At 47.6% G+C, this 14417-nt stretch overlaps 1 protein-coding gene across 3 annotated transcripts in view; it reads right to left on the reverse strand.

Annotated features, from left to right (window-relative positions):
* Positions 1-14417, reverse strand: part of LOC130197865 (epidermal retinol dehydrogenase 2-like) — a 42428-nt gene that overhangs the window by 18513 nt on the left and 9498 nt on the right. For all 3 annotated transcript variants that reach the window (XM_056420821.1, XM_056420820.1, XM_056420819.1), the window contains exons 5-6: positions 5674-5818; positions 3729-3854 (exon numbers count right to left, since the gene is read on the reverse strand). In XM_056420821.1, coding sequence (XP_056276796.1) covers positions 3729-3854; positions 5674-5818 — 271 coding nt within the window. The remainder of the gene's footprint in view (positions 1-3728; positions 3855-5673; positions 5819-14417) is intronic.

The following is a 14417-nucleotide window of genomic DNA, read 5'->3' on the forward strand; positions in this document are numbered from 1 at the left end:
GTCTCGTTGTCGCCGTCACTAAATGTGACAAATAAAAACCTCTTTACGTTGATACGGGTGCACTTCTTTGTTTTCTGAATGAAGCGACACTAGAGCTGCAGTGTTTGACCAATCACAGGCGGGAACCCCTGTGCCTTCAGGAAGTGCCATCCCCCGACCTGTTGGAGGTCAAATATCCCCTCAACTCCACCAAGACCCTGTGGACTAAACACAAGGAGTTCCTCCTCAAGTTCCCCTTGGGAAAGTTACTTATGAAGCCAACGGAGGACTTCTACACAGAACTGAGCCCTTTTTAAAAAAGAGTCTGGAGGGGAGCGTCACATCTTTTCCACGCTGAAGGCGAGACGCCGTGCCGACAGTCAGGCTGACCTCTGACCCCGCACACGACCTCCCGTCATGCGTCCCCCAGCGGAGCGGGGAAGGGCCGTCACCATGGTACCACCCCCCGCACCATGGAGACACGGACCCACCAGAGCCACGCAGCACCTGTGTGTGTGTGTGTGTGTGTGTGATCAAGATCAAGATGTTTTATTTGTCACATACACACACAGGGTGTGCAGTGAAATGAAAGTGGCAATGCTCAGCAGGAATGTGCAAGGGCAACAAGTACACACTATTTACAATAAAAAACACAATATTTACAGTAAGTGTGTGTGTGTGTGTGTGTGCCTAAGAGGGGCAGTTGTGTGGGTCTATGTGGGGGTCCTGGTGAGGTCGGAGTTCACAGTCCTGATGGCCTGAGGAAAGAAACTCCGTCTCAGTCTCTCTGTTCTTGCAGCGTGACTACGGAGGCGCCTGCCTGACCGCAGCAGCTGAAACAGTCTGTTGTTGGGGTGGTGAGGATCCTTCATGATCCTGCCGGCTCTGGTTCTGCACCTCCTGGTGTACAAGTCCTGCAGGGTGGGGAGTGTAGTTCCAATAGTGCGTTCAGCCGAACGCACTACTCTCTGCAGAGCCTTCCTGTCCTGGGCGGAGCAGTTGCCAAACCAGGCTGTGATGCTTCCTGTCAGGACGCCTCTACAGCTCCAGAGTAGAAGGACTGAAGGATCCTCTGGGAAACTTTAAATTTCCTCAGCTGCCTGAGGTGGTAGAGGCGCTGCCTTGCCTTTCTCACCAGAGTGTCTGTGTTTGTTGACCATGTCAGATCCTCGGTGATGTGGACTCCCAGGTATTTATACCCGCTCACCCTCTCCACAGTAGTCCCGTTAATCCCCAGTGGTGAGTACGTCCTCTGTTGTTGTACCCTCCTAAAGTCCACAATCAGCTCCTTAGTTTTGGTGACATTCATGATGAGGCTGTTGTCCTGGCACCAGAGTGACAGATCAGCAACTTCCTCCAGGTAGGCCTTCTCGTCGTTGTCGGAGATCAGGCCCACCACCACTGTGTCATCCGCAAACTTGATGATGGTGTTGAGCTGAACCTGGCCACACAGTCATGTGTGTACAGGGAGTACAGTAGGGGCTGAGGACGCAACCCTGGGGATCCTGTGTTCAGCGAGAAGGAAGTGGAGGTGTGACTGCCCACCCTGACCACCTGTGGCCTGGCGGTCAGGAAGTCCAGGATCCAAGCACACAGGGGTGTTCAGTCGCAGCCCAATCAGCTTGCCGCCAGTCTGAGGGGACTATGGTGTTGAAAGCTGAACTATAATCAATGAACAGCAGTCTCACATAGCCCCCTCTGGCTGTCCAGATGAGAGAGTGTGGTGTGCAGTACCTGGGAGACAGCATCATCCGTGGATCTGTTTGGGCGATAAGCAAACTGCAGCGGGTCCATGGAGGAAGGGCGGAAGGCGCAGATGTAGTCCTTTATCAGCCTCTCAAAGCATTTCATGACCACCGAGGTGAGGGCCACCGGTCGGTAGTCATTCATACATGCTGGAGAAGCATTCTTGGGCACAGGGACAATAGTGGATCTCTTGAAGCAGGCGGGACCACGGACTCAGCCAGGAGAGGTTGAATATTGTGGTGAACACTGGAGCTAGCTGGTTAGCACAGGTCTTCAGTACTCGCCCAGATATGCCATCTGGACCTGCAGCTTCCCTGGTGTTCACCTCAACAGAGCCCTCCTCACACTGTGCTCGGTCACAGACAGTGTGTGTTCATCCCCAGCGGTAGAACTCACCTCGGCTACGCTTAACGGTGTTGTTGTTAGCGGCGAGCTAGCGCTGTTGTTGCTAGCCTCAAACCGTGCATAAAATGAGTTCAGGTCGTCCGCTAGGGATGCGCGGCACTCACCATAGCGCGGGTCTGCTCTGGTAGTCTGTGATAGTCCGTAGCCCCTGCCATAGGCGCCTGGTGTCGCGCTGCTCCATCTGTGATTCCACTCTGTCTCGGTACTTCCTCTTGGCTTCCTTCACCGCCTCCTCAGTCCATAGACCGCTGCCTTGTACTTGTCCATGTTGCCAGATACAAGACCGGAGTTATAGGCAGCAGTACGGGCGTTCACAGCTTCACGGATGGATCTATCAACCCACGGCTTTTGGTTAGGAAAGACCCTAACTTTTACCGTGGGGACGATGGTGTCCGTTAAGCGTTGCTATGAGGCTCATTGCTACTTCCGCAAACTCGCTGACGTCACTGGAACTGGATTGGATCATGTCCCAGTCGACGACGCGCAGAGCGTCCTGTAGCTCAGCCTCTGATTGGTCAGACCACCGCTTCACGTTCCTCGTCACTACCGCTTCCCGCGATCTTTTGCCGGTATCCCGGAAGCAGAAAAATGGCGGCATGGTCTGATTTGCGAACGGAGGAGAGAGACAGCCTTGTAGCCTCTCTTGAATGGCGTATAGCAGTGGTCCAACGTTCTTTCCTCTGGTAGCACACGTAATGTGCTGGTGAAAGTTCGGCATGACTTTTTTAGGTTAGCCTATTAAAGTCCCCAGCCACCACCACAGCGCGTCGGGATACTTGTTCTGATGCCGACATAACACATCATGTAGGTCCGATAGTGCTACGTCGGTGTCCGCTTGTGGTGGTATGTAGACGGCTGTGGTGATGACCGAGCTGAACTCCCCGGGAAGGTAGAATGGACGGCATGAGATCGGCAGATGGTCCAGGTTCGGCGAGCAGGAACGAGAAAGAGTCTTAATGCTCTTGGGGTCGCACCACATGTTGTTAGTCATGAAGCAAACCCCTCCACCCTTAGATTTACCAGACTCTTCCGTTCTGTCTGCACGGAAAACAGAGAAGGACTCGGTTGGGCATATGACTCGATCCGGCACCAGCGGGGTCAGCCACGTTTCCGTCAGACAAAAGATATTACAGTCCCTCATGTCCCGTTGGAATCTGATCCTTGCCCTAACATCATCCATCTTATTTTCCAGAGACTGGACGTTAGCAAGAAGGATGCTGGGCAGAGGTGGGCGGTGGGCTTGAACTCTCAGTCTGTTCCGAATTCCGCTCCGTTTCCCTCGATGTTTTCGCCCGTAGTAGCGGCTCCACTGTTGTTGATGTGGTTCGCTCGTACGATCTCTGCCGGCCACGCTGGATCGATGGAAAAAGTGGACAAAAACCCTTGTTTTGCGCAAAAGTTTATGTCCAAAAGTGTGCTGCGGTCGTATGTTGTTAGTGCCGATGTGTTTGTGGCAAAGAAAACATTAAAAATAAACACAAAAACTAAAAGAGCGCACAATCTCCGCGGAGCTACCTCGACGGCGTCTGGACACAGCCGCGCCATCTTGATGTCAGTGCAGTCACGAGGAAGAGGCCTCAAAGGTCAAGGTCACTCACTTTTTGAGCGCGGTGATGAGGTACATGCTCTTGGGCAGCAGGAGGAAGACCTGGTCGGTGAGCACGGCGTTGATGATCTTCTTGGCCACGTACTCTGGCTCGAGGATGGGCAGCAGCGTCGGCCACCTGAGGAAGACGAGGGGAAGAGGATGAAGATGCTGACCTCTCTCTAAAGAAGCGTCACATGGCCGAGGCGTGAAACAATAACGCCGAGTCATCGCATCATCCTCCACGAACCGGGTTCGATTCACTTCCTCTCTCTCGACAGAGCACCTCAACGTCTGCGGCGCGCACGCCACTAAATGACATAATCGTGTGTGTGTGTGTGTGTGTGAGAAGGGCTTCACGGGGTGGACGCTCAGTGTCTGAAACATCAGAATTGACGTCGTAACGAGCTCCTCAGGTGTGACTGGATAAGTGGCGTCTCACACTCAGCGTGTTTGACAGGACGGCCGGGGGCTTCGCGACGGGGACCCTCAGGATTTATAAAGTCTCTTCAGGCCCTCTGCTCTCTCAGTCGCTCTCATTACCTTCACATTGAACATGCAGAAGGTTATGTTTTGATCGCCGTGTATTTATTTATTTGTATGCGTGTTACTCGCATAACTCAAAAAGTATTAAACCGAATCGCATGACATTTGGTGGGATGATTGGTTATTATCCGGGGACCATTTGATTAGATTTTGGGATCGATCGGGTCAAAGGTCAAGGTCATGAAAAGGTCAACATCTTCTTTCTACCATAGCACGGTCAATTTTTATCCAATTGGCAACTAATGCCAAAATGTTCATAAGTCAATGCTCAATATTGAGATATGCGCTCTACTGAGTGCCCGTTCTAGTTCAGTATTGTTCTAAGAAATATGCCTGTGCTCCTAAATGACATCAGGAACTCTTACAGGTGAGTTCATCTCACACTAGCCATCACTGCTTAGTGGCTTTCCACACACACAAACACACACACACACACACACACTCACACACCTCCATGACCTCAGGGTGATCGATACGAGCCGTCAGCGCCGAGTGATCTCAGAGAGAAGCTTCAGTTCAAGGGAGAAACGGTCGATTGCCGATAGAAACATGAAGACGACTATCAGACGGAGGAAATGAGCGTTGTCTTGTGTTTGAGGTGATGATGGCCGGCTGACCGTCATCTCCACAGCGCGAGAGGGGATTAGTTCTGCCGGCTGCACATCTCGTCAGTAACGCCGGAGGCCCCGCCCACTGGCGACGGCGCTCGCCACAACTCGACATCGCACACGGAACCACGGTTCATGCAACCGCGACGCCACGAGAACCGGAACCGTCAACCCTGAAGCCGCCGCGCAGCCGGCCAGGAGAACCAGGAGATTCTACCAGAACAGAGGCGCCAGGGGTGTAGCGTCATCGTGGTGCGTTCAATGTAATCTGGTCTAATGCAGGTAAACGTGACGACTTATCCACAGCAACATGACACAGACATCAGTGATGTTGACTTCCTAACCTCGTCCTACACGGCACGTTCTCTTTATTTTACGCCGTTTGGAACATTTTTAACTGTTTCACTTCATGTTTTGAATGTTTTTATGTATTACATGTTAGTTTAGCGGCCGCTAAGGAGTCAGCTAACGGGAATCCAGCTAATAAACCAACCGGTAATCTAAATGGTAACACAGTTCTGTATGTCGGAGGACATGGAATATACAGTTTGACTTTAACTTTGTGTGTTTTTATACCGTGTTATTGAAATAGTATCAAGAATCGTAGAATTACACAGGAAACGGCTCCCAATGTCCTGGTCCTGGGACGTCCCCGTTAACACCACCACCGCAGAACTTTATCCACATAGCCCAATTTACATTGGTACAAACATCTTTTGTGAGGTCACAGATTGTTTGACTGGTGTGAAGAAAACAAACAAACCCTCCCCGAGCCGTCTGAGCTGCAGCCGTGAGGAGACCTACTTGCTCTGACAGCCGTCGAACATGCCGGTGTTGATGAAGTACGGGCACACGATGGTGGTCTTGATGCCGTCCTTCCCGGTCGCCAGCAGCTCCAGACCCACTGACTCCGCAAAGCCCACCGCCGCAAACTTACTGGCACAGTAGTCTGCAGGGAGAGAGGAGGGGAACGTAGTTATACGAGTTATCACGACTTCAGGAATACATATACAGATATATACACACACGAATATATATATAAACGAATATATATATATACATGAATATATATATATATACACACACAAATATATATATACATATATAAATACACTACCGTTCAAAAGTTTGGGGTCACTGAGAAATGTCTTTATTTTTCAAAGAAAAGCACTGTTATTTCAATAAAGATAACATTAATCATAAATACCCTCTATACATTGTTAATGTGGTAAATGACTCTTCTAGGTGAAACGTCTGGTTTCTAATGAAATATCTCCAGAGGTGTATAGAGGCCCATTTCCATCATCACTCCAGTGTTCTAATGGTACATTGTGTTTGATCATCGCCTTAGAAGACTAATGTCCGATTAGAAAACCCTTGTGCAATTATGTTAGCACAGCTGAAAACAGTTATGCTGGTGATATAAGCTATACAACTGGCCTTCCTTTGAGCTTGAAGTTTGAAAAACAAAATTAATACTTCAAATATTAATCATTATTTCTAACCTTGTCAATGTCTTGACTATATGTTCTATTCAATTTTCAATTCATTTGATAAATAAAAGTGAGCTTTCATGGAAGACACGAAATTGTCTGGATGACCCCAAACTTTTGAACGGTAGTGTACATATATATATATACACACACATATAAAAAAAAATATATATACATCACATTATCGTGGTGCACTTTGAGCACAAAAAAAATAAAGGAGGTTTGCTCTCAGAAGAACTTTGACCACTTTAATCATAATCACATTGGATCCCGTTATCGACCTGACGACTGTAAACGCCACCGAATCGATAAGCCGGCGCTGAGCCGGTCCTGATGAGTTCAGCCGGACCGGCTCACCGCCCCCTGTGACCCGTTGTGGGCTCATCGAAATACAGCGTTCAGACGATTAGGAATTATCTGGGGCCCCGGCTCCATCTATTACACAACCACTGATAAGGGCCTCTGACAGCTCAGTGTTTCCCAATGGTCTACAGCTTCTGTTCATTTAAAGACAACAACAATTAAATGCAGTATAAGAATTCTTTAACTAATTTTATGCAAGAAAAATCTAATTCACTGTCAATTGTCACTGTCAACTGTTTTCTCGTTTGGCTCTCTCCGAAGGCGGTCACATTTCCCCCTCCCTCTCCTCCCCATGACCTTCCCTGCTTGGCTCCTATCATCATGTTTTGTCTGTCTTATACTTGAGAGGCTCTCTCCGCATCGCTCTTCGAACTAAAAACCATGGACCGATCAACTGATCAACTGGTCTCTCAACGCAATTGACACCATCTTCTCTATGACAGGGCTCCAGACTGCGACCAAATGGTCGCATTTTGCGCCTAAAATTAGACACAGTGCGAGTAAATTTTTCATCAACTCGCGCATGCGCGACCAGTAAATTAGCAGATTTCTTTTTTTTGTTATTAAATATTTGTGTTGCTTACAAACTTGTTCTACACTTCAGCCCACTACAGTTAGCGATAATGCATGAATGACTGGTTTGCTAACCGACATTAACTCCAGAAGAAGAAGACGAAAACCGAAGAAGAAGGCTGGCCTGTGTGTGAGAGGGGGGGGGGCTAATGTGTGAAAAGAGGCGCACCGCAGCGGAGGGCCGCAGAGTGAGAGGTCCACGAGGGGATCCTCACCACCGAGCGGCGTCCCCGTCCCCCGAGTTGAATCACTGGGTCGACTCAGCCGACTCTCACATGTCTGCCCCTAGAGACTGATGCTCACGGTAAACGCATTCCATCGGGAGCAAAGAGGGTTTTGATAAAGTTAGCGGAAGGATTTAAGTGACAACATCCGGTTTTGCAAAGTTAGCGGAAAGAACCACGTGAAACATCCGTTTATCAAAATAAGATGTCGACAAATCATACACGAACATATAAAAGTAAACAATGAACTGATGTATCTTTATAGATCGTTTCTGAGATTTAGCTTAAATTATGCTAACATTAAAACATTTTACTGGACCAAGGAAGAGTTTATAAAAATTAGTCAGTCTTTTGTATGTTAAGAAAAGTCCTGTATATAGATTTCCCCAAGAGTTCCAGGAAATGAATAATGCAGATGTGTTCCATACATATCTGAAATCCCCTACAATAGCAATCAAACTAATTTAATGTATCAATTAGGACATTTTTCAAAGTAAAAGTCCTAAATGTTTAAAGAAATCGGTAATTTCTTTAATGTTTGAGTTGCTTTATATATGTATTTCCTCATAGTCCTAGGCAATAATGCTACACAATAAATAGAATGCTTCAATCGACTCGGTGATCGGTATTATCGGTGATCGGCAGATACTGATTTCAGTGATCGGTGATCGGCACCAAAAACCTGATTGGTGCATCTCTAATCATAACATCATCAAACCCTAGATGGTATTGAAAAGAGAACGTGCTGCATAGTAATATTTATTTTGATTCCGTTTCCTAAAAGAAACTGCTTTCTATGAATGCATTCAATCAATGGGTGGGTGGTGAGAGTGTGCTCACCCGCAGCGCCGCATCACGGCAGAACTTCGATGTCGGCGCGCGCATCGCTCTGTCACGCGAGCCGAGAATTGTTGACGGGGGGGGGGTAGACGAAAATTACAGAGTGGCGGGTGGAGATTTCACCCTGTTATAATGGTAGGGGAAACACTGGAGTTGATAAGCGTGTCTTCTTGTCTGATCAATACACAACTGTGAGGTGCGTGAATGGACAGAGCGGCCAGCTGCTGATCACTCACTCAATAGCTCGACCTGTACGAATAGACGGTGCGCGCGCAGGGCGCCAACATTTTTTTTGGGGAGCACCGAAGACCCATTTTGACCCAGGAAAAACCCTGTGTGCGCCCCTAAATTTTCTGCTTGCGCCCCTAAAATTTTAAGTTAGGGGCCACTGTGCTCCTAGTAAAAAAAGTTAGTCTGGAGCCCTGTATGAGAAGCTCGGGTTCGGGGAACCTGCCCGTCCTGCCGGGACGTTGGCAGCTGGTTACACGATGGACGCGTGGGAGCGTTGGCGTGGCGTGTGCCTAGCAGCCCTTTCCGTGGAGGACGTAGAAGACATCTACCTATTCGGAACTATGATTACAGGATTTCTGCTGTTTGGATTTGGTGTTGCCCTTGCTTATCGGAAAATTAAGGAAGCGGTGACAGCCGTTAAAAGCCCCCTAAGGCTGCCCGACGAAATTGGATCGATTTGAAAACCTATTGGAAAATGGGAGGAAAATGGAGGGAGTCGTTGCGCAAATTGAATGCAGCAACTGGAAGACCAAACAATCCCAATCTTATCTGCTTTCGGCTCCCTCAACCAGAACGGGCCTTGGCCAAGGCCGTTACTGGAACAACAACTGCTGTAGTAAGACTCTCTCTCATTCCCTTCCCCCGATCCACAGACACCTGTGGTTGTTGTCTCCCCAGGACCTTTCAAGGCTATCTCCATGGCAACGACCATCTTGCGGACTGAGAACTCTGTCTGTTGTGGCCTGGGGGAGGACGACATACCAGGCCACTCACACACAAACTTCCACACTGATATGCATTCACTACCCCCCCCCCCCATCCCACGCCTCCGCCTGCTTCGTACCCCCAATGTGACAGGACGGGGTCTGTGACTGGCGCCGTAATGGCTGCCGGATGGCTGGCTGCTTGTCTGCGCTGGTTACCTTCTGCCCCCCAATGGCTGGGCTTAGATCACCCAGTCTTTGGCTTTCCTCCCCTCCCCCCCCTCCATCCCCATTGCACGTCTTGTTTAAATGTATGTGCTTTTGTGCTAAGGTGTTTTATCCTGCTCCCACACTGTACCCCTCTAGGGGCATAATCTGGTTTTTTTTTCTTTTCTCTCCTCTCTTCCCTCATGTTATGCTGTAATCTTCCATAATCTGCCTGTAATTTCCCGCCTGCGGGATCCATAAAGTATACATCTATCTATCTATCTAATATAGGGATCACATTACACACAACTAAAAATGTGGTAAACATGAGTCTTATGGAGCTGGTCAGAAAAGGTGCAGCCCGACCGATGAGCTAGTTGGTGTGGTTAAGGTACTTATAATGTAATAAATAAAAACCAGATTACACCATCAGAAAAAAAACTAACAAGTTTTCAATTACTTTCGTACAATACAAATACAGTTATATCTGTGCAACATTTAGCTTATTGTGGCTTCAATTAACCCGTGAATACCTTTTCAAGATAACAATGAAGTGCAACCTGTAACTGACTGCAGATAAGTGTGAGTCATCACGTTTATCATCACGTGTGATAACAACTCCACAACTCTTTAAAACCAGGTTGCAGGCTCGATACGGCCTCTCAATAATGCTCAACGTTGAGCTTTTATTTTGAAGGGCAACAGCAGGAACGCCGTCACGTAAACATTGACACCAGAGCACAGACACTTTATTAAGGACTCAGTTTTGTGTCTGTAATATCCGTGTCGTCAGTGCTCCAGTGAGCAGACTGACGCCATGAGTTCACCTCGAGTTGGGACTTAAACATCTGTATCCGTCTTTCAATCAGGGGGTTGGAGGTTCAATCCCCACCCTAGTCGATGTGTCCTTGAGCAGACACTTAACCCTGAATTGCTCCCTGTAGCTGCGTCTACGTACGGTGTGTGAATGTAACAGGATTGTAAGTCGCTTTGGATAAAAGCGACAGCTAAATGACATAATATAATCAGCTGGAGCATACCATCAGTGCAGGGGGACACAGTCCAGAGGGTTCTCACTACAGAACAGATAAGATGAGCCTCCTTCACACAGAAGACCACCGAGAGGAGGCTGAACATGCCGACGGTGGACGCTACCGGCATCTGAGGGGCGGAGTCTATCCCGCCTCTCGAGACAGCAGCCTACCTGAAGCTACCCGTCATGAGGTATGAATACCACCCCCACTGGCTCCCTGTAGAGCAGATCATCTTCACTCGTCTCAGACCAAACCTCCAGAACCTTCCGTCGGTCCGTCGCACTCGCCTTAAAACTGGTGGTGACGGAGCTTTTGAGGCAGCGGCACCAAAGCAGTGTTACACTCTACCTCCAAGGTTCAGATTCTAAAGTCTCATCTCTAAACATTCCTGTTCACACTTCAATATTCTATCTTCTGCTTTTTATTCTCTCCATTTCTTCATTTATTTCCTTGCACCATCTTTTACAGCGTACTGTCCGTTGCTCTTGACATGTCTCGGCCCCCGTCATTGCCAGATTAACTCGCCTCAGTCCGGGCAAAGTGGGACATTTGGGGTTGAAAAGGTACCGAGAACTTAGTCCGATTCTAAAAAATAAAACGCGAGAAAAACGAGGTGCAAGAGCAGAACTGGCGGCAGGTGCATCCCCTAGACCCTCAGAGGACCCCCAACTACAAGCTTGAAGGAGCTCATTGGGGGACCGATGGAGAGATCAACCAGAAAACAAAGAAACAGGCCATCATGGCGGAAGCCGTCAGGTCAGAGGTCAAGTCTCCAGGACTAATTCACGTTGTTTGGACTTCATCAATTCATGATTGCTTTGTTGTTCTTTTTGCAATTCCCAAAAGTAACATGATGCATTGTCTACAGAGTCCTGTTGGAGGCTGTTCATTACCATCCGGTCTCCATGCTGCAATGAGCAATGGCTCCAACCAAGTACCATTATTTTACGCTGGCGTTTGTTTATGCGGAAAATGGAATTGGTTTTTAAATCACGGAATAATCTGCCTATGAGCAGCTCAATCAACCTAAAGTAGGGCCGCTCTAATGAAAGTGCTTTCATCTTGAGTGTCAACAGATTAAAACATAATGCACTATTCCTATTATTCAAATATTGTATAATACAGCCCCACCGCACAGTGAGTGGTAAATGGAAGTATGAATTATAGCCAGTATTATATAAATGCATTTCCAGTTTCTTTCATAGTTCCTTCAATTCTGTTTCCGTCCACATAATGGACGGTTCAGTCCAGAGGAAAAAGCCAAGTGAGAAATAAAGTGCCATCACATGCAGTCTAACCGTCATGAGTCTCTTTGGTGGAGATCAGAGGACAATCTCTTTCAATGGACTGCATTTGTATACAAACATCATTCACACAGAAACTAGAAGGAAAGCTGTGAGGTTGTTCATGTTCATTCATAACAAACATCCGTCGTGTCCGTGATGGGAATCTATTCACAAAGAACATGTTGAAGGTTGTAAACCTGAAAGACAACGGCTGTATCAAGCTTTAAATAAAGCACGTTGGGGTCGTGGTTGATACCAGAACCAGGGCGCCCATGATACTCCATGGCCACCGTGTTACCCGCTAAACAACCAACACCGTGTTTTCTGCAGGTGAACCGTCAGAACTCCCTCTCCACAGTCCGGATGGTGGAATATGACCAAGACCAACTACGCCATGGCCCTGCTGAGACTCCGCCCACTGCTGAGACTACGCCCACTCCTCCTCCACCTGCCTGATGGATGGTGGAGGTCTGGATCGTGGTCCATGCCGACTACCAACTCTTCAGACAGTCATCTTCATTGTGTTGTTCCTGTGTTTTAATGTGTGTGATGATTCCTTCTGGTCACATGACATCTATGACACCTGACCATCCTGGAGAGGGATCCTCCTCTGTTCTCTCCTCAAGGGTTCTGACCTTTTACCCTGAAGGGTTGTTTGAGAGTCATTGCCTGATCCGATGTGAGGTCAAAGGTCAGGGATGTCTATGTGTACAGATTGTAAAGCACTCCGAGGCAAATTTGTAATTTGTGAAAATGGGCTATACAAATAAACTGAATTGAAAATTGAATTTCACATATCGCTGTGGATCCTCAAACAGCCGTATTCAAGCGGCTCACTAGACTGTCATGGTCCACTGACCTGAGTTAACACAGAAGCTGCAGCCAGTTAGAGTTCACAGGGCCAGTTTATTGGATCAGAGTCCACCTACAGCCACGTGTCCAGCGGTGTTCATGCTCTTCAATCCTTCATTCTGTGTAAATCCTGCATTCGCTACTCGAGGCCAGACGCTCTGGCCGTGGGCAGCGCTCTCCGGTTAGGAAAGTAAACAGACATTTCTTCCGCAGTTATTACGCCGTCAACATTAATTATTCATATCTCTTCGGCCCATTGCCGTTTGTCAGAGTAGAACACGCCCCCTGGTCAGTGGACGCTCTGGGGTCACGAGCTGCAGACGCATGTGGGGGTTTCTGACTCGGTGTTGTGAGTAATGCAACTTGTGGGCAGCAGGAGGTAAACAGACCAGCAGGCAGCAGCCTGGGCCACATGTCCCCCCAGAGAGGGGGCTTCAAGCAACAACATCCACAACAACGTCTCTATATTAGCGACGGGAACCAGGACCCAAACCTCCTCAAGACTGCTCTGACGCTTTATCATTTTGCCCCGTTGGTCTGACGAGTTTCTGCCTCACGACGCTGTCGACACTTTAGAGCCGGGAGAACAGTTTCTTGGCTTGCGAGAGTTTTAAAAATGATCTACCTACATTAATAATGCTAAATATCTTTCTATGTTTTACTGCTTTGTTTATATATATATATATATATATATATGTGTGTAGATGACATATATATATACTGTATATATATATATTTGTATATATGTAAATATATATGTATAGATATAAATATATATATATGTAAGTAAATATATGTGTAGATATATATATATGTAAATATATGTATATATATATATATATGTAAATAAATATCTATATATTATTATATATTATGACACTCTACAATTCTGATGACTTGCACTGAAGTGAATCAGCCAGGGCTGCATACCCAGCTGCTGGCAGCCTCAGGTCATGGTGGACCGGTGTTTAGACTTCATATTGTTGATGTGGGAAAAAGCTGACTCGCATAAATAAGTAGAGCCAAATACTGCAGTCAAGAAGGTAGCACATGTCCTCATGTTTGGTACCTCTCCTCTGTGAGCAAGTTCCAAAAGTCTTGACAGGCTAACTAATGAGTTAATTAACTCGGCGGCGTTTTCCTGCAGCTCGTGCGGTTGCCTGTCCATGTGTAGTGACCCGTGGACTGGCTTCTCCGTTTGTCCATCAAGTGGCAAATGCCGTATGGAGGATAATTATTGTAAGTGTCATGCGATCTACCCACACTGCCTTTGATCGATCTACTGGGCCCCTCTTCTGTAGAGCAAGTTAAGTGAATAAAAGACGTTTTCCCTTCAGTGCTTCGGGGACGTCATGAATGCAGATTTATTAAGCACTTGGAGCGTCAGCATCACTCAAGTGCTTTGCAACACAAGCCAGCATTCACCCACACACACACACTGGTGGTGACAGGTGACCATACAGGGTGCCTGGTCACCTGAATACATTCACATGCTCTCCTGCCCAAAGACCCTGACGTGTGGACTACACGGGACGACCTCCCCAAATCCTGAGATAATAGTTGTCCTGAATAGATTTGGCTCTATCATGACACCGCCCCACTGACATCTACAGCCTGTTGTCCATGAAGCTACTGAGAGAAACAGATCCATGTTGAAACCAACAGGAGGAGAGCCACTTCACGAGAGCTGCAACCAACGATTATTTTAATAATCGATTAATCTGGAGACTATTTTTCCGAT

This window comes from Pseudoliparis swirei, chromosome 8, assembly GCF_029220125.1.
Source record: "Pseudoliparis swirei isolate HS2019 ecotype Mariana Trench chromosome 8, NWPU_hadal_v1, whole genome shotgun sequence".
Taxonomy (NCBI): domain Eukaryota; kingdom Metazoa; phylum Chordata; class Actinopteri; order Perciformes; family Liparidae; genus Pseudoliparis; species Pseudoliparis swirei.